At 60.8% G+C, this 10,403-nt stretch overlaps 1 protein-coding gene across 1 annotated transcript; it reads left to right on the forward strand.

Moving 5' to 3' along the window:
• Positions 1–2,204: 2,204 nt before the first annotated feature.
• Positions 2,205–6,521, forward strand: AIF1 (allograft inflammatory factor 1). Its single transcript, XM_038371818.2, has 6 exons — positions 2,205–2,330; positions 3,313–3,374; positions 4,155–4,221; positions 4,382–4,423; positions 4,534–4,696; positions 5,770–6,521. Exons 1-6 carry the CDS (start codon positions 2,306–2,308, stop codon positions 5,855–5,857), a joined length of 447 nt encoding a protein of 148 aa, XP_038227746.1. The 5' UTR covers positions 2,205–2,305; the 3' UTR covers positions 5,858–6,521.
• The last annotated feature ends 3,882 nt before the right edge of the window (positions 6,522–10,403 follow it).

Genomic DNA, 10,403 nt, shown 5'->3' on the forward strand with positions numbered 1-10,403 from the left:
ATCCGGCCCCAGGGTGGGGACCAGCTGGCTCAGGGGGGCAGGGAATGGGACAGGGGCCTGTCCCTCTAGGGGGCACCAGCTCCCATCCTGCCCCACAGCATGGACTGGCTGGCTCAGGGGGGCCGGGAACAGGAGATGGGGCCTTTCACCCTTGTTGTCCATCCATTCCCCCCCCCAGCCTTGAACATCTTTGAGGAGCTGGCGGCCTCGGGGGGCTACTACATGCTGTCGAAGAGCCAGCTCTCGGGGGTGCCGGGGGTCATGGAGCTGGCCCTCAGCACGGCCCCTGTCACGGTGACTCGGGGCCGGCTGCTCGGCTCCCGCTTCCCCTTCCCCGTGGACAACGCCCTGAGCGAGCTCTCCCTGGCCGGCAGCCCCTTCACCGTCTCCCTCCTGCAGCCCGCAGGTCGGGGGCACTCCCCCCGCTTCGCGCGGGGCACCGGGCTGCCCTTCTGCGGGGTTGTTGTAGGTGGCTGTTTCCCCGGCCCCCGCTCCCCACCCCAGAGGCGGCTGCATTTCAGCACTGGGTGATGGGTCCCTGTATGACCAGCCCCTGCACCCCACCCCAGAACCAGCCGCATCTCAGTCCCGGGTGAGGTGTCCGGCTAACCAGTCCCCACCCCAGAGGGGGCTGGGTCTCAGCGCCCCCGGTGCCGTGTCGCCCCCCGCAGGCAGGCCGCCGGCAGGCATGGAGCCGGGGATCGCCCCGGCCCTGCACACTGTGGACATCGGCGCCGGCGATTTCACGGTGGGCTGCTCTGCTCCCACATCGGATTTCGCCGCTGGCTGATTATTGATTACGGAGCCCCAGTTATTGGGGGTGTATTCGCAGTCCCCAATCTTTGCCTGTTGATTATTGGTCCCATTCCCGATGTCTCTGCGGTGGGGGCTGACCCCAGTTCTCGGGGGCTAGCTGGGTCCCTCCCTGGGTTTTGTCTAGTGATTCTTGATCTCGCTTCCGGCTCCTCGGGTGCCGAGCGTGGACTCTTGGCCCCCGCCCGACAGGTGACGATGAGAAGCCGCCGGCCCACGGGCTGCTGGATTCTCCGGGCCCTGCGTGGGGGGCGTCCAGCACCACCCCGACTGCGCCCGGCACCCCGGACCCTGAGATCTGACACGGTAGATGCGGAGAGTCCAGAGATGGTCCGGGTGGGCGCCAACCCCTCGGGGCTGAGCTGCCGCCCGCGGGGACCCAGCGCGGGTAATGGGCCCGGTGCCCCTCACTCCCGACCCGCAGCCCCCTGGGCTCCCCCCCGCCACTCTGCCAGTGCCCCTCACTCTGACCCGCAGCCCCCTGCTAGCCCAGCCCTGCCCCCCACCCCCCGCTCTGCCGGTGCCCCTCACTCCCGACCCGCAGCCCCCGCTTATCCGTCCTGTCTCTATTGCCCAACGCAGCTGGACGTGCAGGTCTGCGATGAGAACGGAAACACAGACGCCTTCTCCGTGGCCTATCAGCACCCGGCCCCCCCACCTCACGGTAACCCCCCAACCCCCACGGGCCTAGCTGTGAGTGGGGTTGGGGCCCAGATGCCTGGGTTCTCTCCCCAGCTCTGGGAGGGGAGTGGGGTCAAGGGTTAGAGCAGGGGGACTCGGAGCCCGGACTCCTGGGTTCTCACCCTTATTGTGACTCTCTTTCTCCCCACAGGTAAGTGGGGGGTCCTGTGCTCACCCCATGGCTCCGCAGGGGAAGGGAACTCCCAGTTCCCGCTGAGCCACCCAAATGGTCCCCTGTAAACAGCGCCGACGCAGCAAAGGGTCTTTGGGGGTTTTAAGTTTTCAATAAACGCAGACACCCTGGAGGTAGAAACGTCTTGCTGAACATTTCATCGCCACGGAGCCGCGACAGGCTGGGTGGGGACCCCTCGCCTGGCGCTGGCATGCAGCCCCTCTGTGGGGGCACGAGGGGGCAGGTTATATGGGGATCCCTCACTAAGCACCGAGCTACAGCCCCGCTCTGGGGTGGAACAGAGGCTGGTTACCTGGGGACCCCTTGCCCGGCGCTCAGATGCAGCTGGCTCTGGGGTGAGGGGCTGGGGAACCACCAAACAGAACAAAATGTCTGGGACAAGACTGGGCTCTCTGGGCTGGCACCGACTAGCAGGGGGGAGTGCCCCCTGCTGTCCCCATGCAGCCCTGGCCCCCCAACACGGTGACACCCCCCGGAGTCAACAGTTCCTTGAGGCGGCAGAAGGGGAAGTGGCCAGTCTTTATAAAGGCCAGGCCGCAGCTGCGGAAGGGGGAAGTGGCCTTGAGGCGTCAGCCCGAACTCCGGGGTCCAGTGTGGGAGGCAGAGACCGGAGCAGCCATGAGCTCCCAGCAGAATCTACAAGGTACCATCCCAGTCTCCTGCTGCAAAGTTCCCCGGACGCCTGGGTCCCGTTCCCCATCCCATCCCGGTCACCCCCACATTCCACCCCGGACGCCTGGGTCCCATTTCCCATGCTGCCCTCCCTCCCCCCACCTCCTCGGACTCTTGGGTCCCCTTCTGCTCCAAACTCCCTGGACACCTGGGTCCCGTTCCTCATCCCATCCCAGTCACCCCCCAATTCCACCCCGGACGCCTGGGTCCCATTTCCCATGCTGCCCTCCCTCCCCCCATCACCTCGGACTCCTGGGTCCCCTTCTCCTGCTCCAAACTCCCTGGACACCTGGGTCCCATTCCTCATCCCATCCCGGTCACCCCTACATTCCACCCCAGACACCTGGGTCCCATTTCCCATGCTGTCCTCCCTCCCCCCACCTCCTCGGACTCCTGCGTCCCCTTTTCCTGCTCCCCGCCTCCCCAGACGCCTGGGTCCCATTCACTATCCTCCCCACTCTCTACAGGATGGGAGCATCGCAGGGTGCCCTGGGAATGAGCACCCTCCCGGATGCCTGGGTCCCATTCCCTCGCTGCACAGGGGCTGGAAGCACTGCGGGGTCCCCCAGATACGTGGGCGGGTGGGGGGAGGGGTGTTTCTCTCCATTCACATCCCCCGGACTCAGGATCGTTCTGTCAGTTCCTCCTGCCGGGTGGGGAAAGGCAGCAAAAGCGAAACTATCTCAGAGTAACCCCAAAAAGGGGAAATGACCCAGGCCTGAGAAAGAGGAAACCCAGAGCCTGAAAGGGGGGCTGCGGGTCGGGAGTGAGGGGCACCGGCAGAGCAGGGGGATCCAGGGGGCTGCGGGTCAGGAGTGAGGGGCACTGGCAGAGCGGGAGGGATCCAGGGGGCTGCGGGTCAGGAGTGAGGGGCACTGGCAGAGCGGGGGGATCCAGGGGGCTGCGGGTCAGGAGTGAGGGACACTATTAACCCTTTGTTCCCCCCACGCCAGGGGGCAAGGCCTTCGGGGCGCTGAAAGCCCAGCAGGAGAAGGTTCTGGACTCTCTCAATAAGGTAGACGTGCCCCCCCAGGGCTCTGTGGGGAGGCCCCAGGGATGGGGGAAGGGAATGGGCCCCACAGCCCCCCCTCTGGCCCATGTGTACAGACCCTGGATCACCCCCCAGCTTGCCGGACTCAGGGAGTGGCACTACCCCGTGGTGGCTCGTGATGTCATCATGGGGAGGGCAGTGATGTCGGGGGGGGCAGGGATGTTACGAGGCTCCAGGGTCACTCACTGTGGGCTGTGATGTCATTCCTATGTCACTGGGACGTGTGATGTCATGTCCTGAGCCAGGCAGCGTCACACATGAGTGGCTGGGATGTTGCCCCCCCAAGTCATGATGTCGCCCCCGGAGCGCAATGATTTCACACTCGGCACCCTGTAATGTCCTACACAGAGGGCTGTGATGTCATCAGACTGTGAGGTCTTCTTGTGACATCACATGCCAGTCACTATGGAGTGCCAGGGTTGTGATGTCATAAGCCAGGGATGATGTCAGCGGGGTCTGATGTCACACACAGATTCCTGTTATGTCACACCCAGACTGCTATGATGTCAGAGGACTGTGAGGTCACCCACGGAAAGTGGTGATGTCATGGGCTGGGCACTGATACCACCCCCTAAGGTCCTCTGACCCCCCCAGGCCACTGCCCACCACCACGGGGCTGGCCCCCCAGCCCCACCCCCAACTCAGCCCCCTCTCTCTGCCCCCCAGCTGCACCCCCATCCCAGCCCCCACTCTCAGCCCAGCCCCCCCACTGTCCCCAATCCAGCCCCCTCTCTCTGCCCCCAGGAATTCCTGGACGACCCCAAATACAGCACAGATGAAGACCTGCTGGAGAAGCTGGAGGCCTTCAAGAGTGAGCGACACCCGAGGGAAGGATGGGGGCTCATTTAGGGTGGGGCCCAACTCGCCTGAGGGCTGACGGGGAGACCAGGGGTCCTGGGGGGCAGCTGGTACCTGGGGGCTGGTGATGGGGGCCTCTGTCTAATCCTCTTGTCCATCCGTCCGTCCTGCAGAGAAATACATGGAGTTCGACCTCAATGGGAACGGAGACATTGGTGAGTTCCCGTGTGTGTGCGAGCGTGTGTGTGCGAGCGTGGGTGTGCGAGTGTGGGTGTGCGAGCGTGGGCGTATCCCTGCTGGCCCCCCTGACCTCTGCTCGCCCCAGACATCATGGCTCTGAAGCAGATGCTGGAGAAGCTGGGGGCGGCCAAGACCCACCTGGAGCTGAAGAAAATGATCACGGAGGTGACGGGCGACCTCGGCGAGACCATCGGGTACCGGGACTTCGTCCACATGATGCTGGGCAAGCGCTCGGCCATCTTCAAACTGTGAGTGCCCCCCCCCGACCCCCAGCCCCTCTGCCCCCCGCCTGGCCAGCGCCCCCCCTCCAACCCCCAGCCCCTCTGCCCCCCGCCTGGCCGGCGCCCCCCCTCCCGACCCCCAGCCCCTCTGCTCCCCGCCCGGCCGGCCCCCCCCAATCCCCAGCCCCTCTGCCCCCCGCCTGGCCGGCGCCCCCCCTCCCGACCCCCAGCCCCTCTGCTCCCCGCCCGGCCGGCCCCCCCCCAACCCCCAGCCCCTCTGCCCCCCGCCTGGCTGGCGCCCCCCCTCCCGACCCCCCGCCCTTCTGCCCCCCGCCTGGCCGGCGCCCCCCTCCCGACCCCCAAACCCTCTGCCCCCCGCCTGGCCGGCGCCCCCCCTCCCGACCCCCAGCCCCTCTGCTCCCCGCCGGCCGGTGCCCCCCCTCCCGACCCCCTGCCCCTCTGCCCCCCGCCTGGCCGGCGCCCCCCTCCCAAACCCCAGCCCCTCTGCCCCCCACCTGGCCGGCGCCCCCCCTCCCAACCCCCAGCCCCTCTGCTCCCCGCCCGTCCGGCCCCCCCCAACCCCCAGCCCCTCTGCCCCCACCTGGCCGGCGCCCCCCCTCCCGACCCCCAGCCCCTCTGCTCCCCACCCGGCCGGCCCCCCCAACCCCCAGCCCCTCTGCCCCCCGCCTGGCTGGCGCCCCACCTCCCAACCCCCCACCCCTCTGCCCCCCGCCTGGCCGGCGCCCCCCCTCCGACCCCCAGCCCCTCTGCTCCCCACCCGGCCAGCCCCCCCAACCCCCAGCCCCTCTGCCCCTCGCCTGGCTGGCACCCCCCCTCCCAACCCCCCGCCCCTCTGCCCCCCGCCTGGCCGGCGCCCCCCTCCCGACCCCCAGCCCCTCTGCCCCCCGCCTGGCCGGCGCCCCCCCTCCGACCCCCAGCCCCTCTGCTCCCCGCCGGCCGGCGCCCCCCCTCCCGACCCGCAGCACCTGTATCCTCAGCCCGGGCTGTGCCCCTCACTCCCAACCCGCAGCACCTGGGTCGCCCCCCACCCCCCAAGCTCACCCCCGCTGTCAATCACCCCATCTCCGTCCCCCCCGCAGGATCCTGATGTACGAAGACAAAGCCAAGGAGAAAGAGGAGAAGCCGGCTGGCCCCCCCGCCAAGAGGGCCATCGCTGACCTCCCCTAGCTGCCCCCGGCACCCCCCTCCGGGGGCTGTTGGGGAGGCCCCGGGCAGGGAGCTTCTCCGCCCCTGCTCTGGGGTTCCCATGGTTCACGCCGCTGCTAGAAACCAAGCCACTAACAACGTCTGCAGGGGGGCCTGAGGGTCAGCACTCAGGCTGGGGGGGCAGGGTGGGGGGGCTGGGGGGCTGCCGCTAGAGGGCAGCACGGCAGGAGGGGGGGTGCAGTTTTGTGGGACCCACTAGGGGGAGCCGTCCTGGGGGGCATGTCCTGGGGGGAGGCTGGTTTTGCAAGGGTGTCCTGGGGGGCAGAGCTGAGCCCCCCTTGGTTCACCGCAACATGACCCCTGGGCTGAGGGTCGTGACCTCTCTCCTCCCCCCCGCCCTCTTTGGCCCTAGCTTCCAGATGCTGCAAAGGATTCTGGGATTTTTAGACCATATCACCCCCCCACCTGCACGACATATGCTAAGCCTGCAAAGGATTCTGGGATTGCCCCTCCCCCCCGCCAGACTCACGCCAGCCCCACAAAGGATTCTGGGCCAGCCAAGGCAGGGGAGGTTAAAGGTCGAGAGCCCCTTGGCACTCATGGGGCCGGCGTGAGGGGTGAAAGGTCGGAGGTCACAGGGGGTGACCCATACGTGCAGCACTGTCAATAAAGGCCTCTTAATGACCCTGCTGTTGCTGGTGGTTTCTATTGGGGGGGATCACTGATCATGGGGGGAGCATGTGATGTCATCCCCAGCCAATCAGGAGCCTCCAGGCAGGTGCAATGGGGATAGAAGTTTCTGATTGGCCAGGAAGTGGGTGGGTTGGGCTTTTCTGCCCCGGTGGAATGATCCATTAGCAGCGGAGGTGGGAATGGCCCATTATAGAGGGGAAGTGGGGGTGACTCCCAGTGGAATGGCCCATTATAGCTGGGGGGAGGTGGGATGGTCCATTATAGAATCATAGGCTGAGAAGGGACCTCGCGAGGTCTCTAGTCCCATCCCCTGCACTCGCGGCAGGACTCAGTATTATCTAGACCAGGGGAGGGCAAACCGGCACCACAGTCCCTGCGGCCCCGGGGGAGGGCGGGGGCAGAGGGCTCCATGCACTGCCCTTGCCTGCAGGCACCGCCCCCCATAGCTCCCATTGGCTGGGGACAGGGACCTGCAGCCAATGGGAGCTTCGGGGGTGGTACCCGCAGGCAAGGGCAGCGCTGCCGGACATGCTGGCCACTTCCAGGAGTGTGCCACTGCCGCCCCGGAGCCGCTCGAGGTAAGCTGTGCCGGGCCGGAGCCTGCACCCCAAACCCCTCCTGCACCCCAACCCCCTGCCGCACACCCTCCTACACCCCGCACCTGTGCCCTGAGTCCCCTCCCCCACCCTTCCTACCCCCCAACACCCTTCCCTGAGCCCTTCCTGAACCCCACCCCGCATCCCAACCCTCTGCCCCAGCCCTACATTCATGGCCCTGCATGCACTTTCCCTACCCAGATTTCAGAGTAGCAGCCGTGTTAGTCTGTATTCGCAAAAAGAAAAGGAGTACTTGTGGCACCTTAGAGACTAACAAATTTATTAGAGCATAAGCTTTCGTGAGCTACTCTTCCTACCCAGATGTGGCCCTCAGGTCAAAAGTTTGCCCACCCCTGATCTAGACCAACTCTGACAGAGGTTTGTCCGACCTGCTCTTAAAAATCCCAATGACGGAGATTCCACCACCTCCCTAGGCAATTTATTCCAGGGCTTCACCACCCAGACAGTTCAGAAGTTTTTCCCAATGTCCAACCTAAACCGCCCTGGCTGCTGTTTAAGCCCAGGGCTTCTTGGCCTGTCCTCAGAGGTTAACGAGAACAATTTACCTCCCTCCTCCTTGTAACAACCTTTACCTACTTGAAAACTGTTCTCATGTCCCCTCCCAGTCGTCTCTTCTCCAGACTAAACAAACCCAGGTTCTCAATCTTCCCTCCTAGCTCCTGTTTTCTAGACCTTTCATCGGTTTGTTGCTCTTCTCTGGACTCTCTCCAATCTGTCCACATCCTTCCTGAAATGTGGCGCCCAGAACCCGACACAAGACTCCAGTGGAGGCCTAATCAGCGCGGAGTAGGGCGGGAGAATCACTTCTCGTGTCTTGCTTACAACACTCCTGCTAATCCAGCCCAGAAGGACGTTCCCTCTTTTTGCAACAGCGTTATACTGTTCACCCCTATTTAGCTCTTGCTCCACTCTGACCCCCAGGTCCCTTTCGGCAGGACTCCTTCCTAGGCCGTCATTTCCCATCGTGCGTGTGCAACTGATTGATCCTTCTAAGTGGAGGACTTTGCATTTGTCCTCATCGAATTTCATCCTATTTACTTCAGACCGTTTCTCCAGTTTGTCCAGATCATTTTGAATTTTAATCCTACCCTCCAAAGCACTCACAACCCCTCCCAGCTTGGTATCTTTCGCAAACTTTATCAGTGTCCTCTCTGTGCCATCGTCTAAATCATCGATGAAGATACTGAACAGAACCGGGCCCAGAACTGATCCCTGCGGGACCCCACTTGTTCTGCCCTTCCAGCCTGACTGTGAACCACTGATAATGATTCTCTGGGAATGATTTTCCAGCCAGTTTTGCACCCACTTTATAGTAGCTCCATCCAGGTTGTATTTCCTTAGTTTGTTTATGAGAAGGTAATGTGAGACAGTATCAAAAGCTTTATACTAAAGTGCAGATATACCACTTCTACCACTTCCCCTGGTCTGAAATGCTTGTTACCCTGTCAAAGAAAGCTATCCGATTGGTTTGACAACATTTGTTCTTGACAAACCCAGGCTGACTGTTACTTATCCCCTCATTATCTTCTACGTGTTTGCAAATTGATTGCTTAATGATTTGCTCTGTTATCTTTCCGGGTACAGACATTAAACTGACTGGTCTGTAATTCCCCGCGTTGTCCTTATTTTCCTTTTTATAGATGGGCACTTGATTTGCCCTTTCCCACTCTTTTAGAATCTCTCCCATCTTCCAGGACTTTTCAAATATAATTGCTAATGGCTCCGATATCTCCTCAGTCAGCTCCTGGAGTATTCTGGGATGTATTTCATCAGGCCCTGGTGACTTGAAGACCTCTAATTTGTCCAAGTGATTTTTGACTTGTTCTTTCCCCATTTTAGACTCTGATCCTTCCTCATTTTCACTGGCATTCACTACGTTAGACGTCCAATCGCCACCAACTTTCTTGGTGAAAATCGAAACAAAGAAGTCATTAACCTCTGCCATTTCCACATTTTCTGTTATTGTCTTTCCCCCCTCATTGAGTAACAGGCCTACCCTGTCCTTGGTCTTCCTCTTGCTTCTAATGTATTTGTAGAACGTTTTCTTGTTTCCTTTTATGTCCCTAACTAGTTTGATCTCGTTTTATGCCTTAGCCTTTCTAATTTTGTCCCTACATACTTGTGTTATTTGTTTATATTCCTCCTTTGTAATTTGATGTAATTTCACTTTTTGTAGGACTCTTTTTTGAGTTTTAGATCACTGAAGATCTTATGGTTAAGCCAGGGTGGTCTCTGGCCATACTTCCTGTCATTCCTACTCAGGGGGATAGTTTCCTCTTGTGCCCTTAATAATGCCTCTTTGAAAAACTGCCAACTGTCTTCAATTGTTTTTCCCCTTAGACTTGCTTCTCATGGGATCTGACCTACCAACTCCCTGAGTTTGCTGAGTTTGCCTTCTGGAAATCCATTGAGTGTATTGTGCTGTTCTCCCGCCTACCATTCCCTAGAATCATGAACTTGACCATTCGTGATCACTTTCACCCCAGCTGCCTGCCACATTCCAGGGGTATAGACCATCCCATTAGAGAAAGGATGGGGGTGTCGTGAATTATAGGGGGGTTTGGAATGTTCCATTATAGTGGGGATGGGGGTGTTGGAATGGTCCCTTATAGGTGGAACATTTCATTTTGGAGAGGACGGGGGTGTCTCCTGGTGGAAGGCTGTATGATAGCAGGGAGTTGGGGTAAAAAGGCTCTTTATCTCCGGGGGGGAGGGGGAGGGCTTTATGCAGGATTTATGCAGTTCCTGATGGGATAACCCATTCTATCTGATGAAGGAGAATGGCACAGTCCATTTAATGGGGAGGTGGTGTTCCTGGTGGAAGGGCCCATTATAGCAACCTGGGGAGGGTGCCACAGCCAAGAACTGTCTATTATAGCAGGTGGAATTGGAACATCCGATTATTATATGGAGGGGGGAGTCTCCCAGTGGAATGGTCCATTATATTTGTAAGTAAATGTGGTTGGAACTTCTCATTGTAATGGGGAGGTGCCTCCAGGTGGACTGGGCCATTATAGCCAGTGAGACTGGAACATCCCATTATATTAACAAGGGGGCATGTCATGTGGATCTACAATACATACACCCCCCTCAGCCTTCCCCTCCCTGGATTCTCCACCCCGCACCCTGGTTCAATGGAATAAACCCTAATAAACCTCCTCCTTTTCCTGAAGACCCTCGTCTTGGGAATAAATTATGCAAATGATACCACCCTTTCTGAAATGCACATATTTGCATAATTTGCAAAGATTTACATA

The sequence above is a fragment of the Dermochelys coriacea genome, chromosome 14 (assembly GCF_009764565.3).
Source record: "Dermochelys coriacea isolate rDerCor1 chromosome 14, rDerCor1.pri.v4, whole genome shotgun sequence".
In the NCBI taxonomy this organism is placed as follows: Eukaryota; Metazoa; Chordata; order Testudines; family Dermochelyidae; genus Dermochelys; species Dermochelys coriacea.

Bases quoted from the DNA above. Each gene is read 5' to 3' on its own strand.
- AIF1 (XM_038371818.2), top strand. From the start codon at position 2,306: ATGAGCTCCCAGCAGAATCTACAAG. The intron at 2,331-3,312 runs GTACCATCCCAG...CCCCCACGCCAG, and splicing joins CTCCCAGCAGAATCTACAAG to GGGGCAAGGCCTTCGGGGCG. The intron at 3,375-4,154 runs GTAGACGTGCCC...CTCTGCCCCCAG, and splicing joins TTCTGGACTCTCTCAATAAG to GAATTCCTGGACGACCCCAA.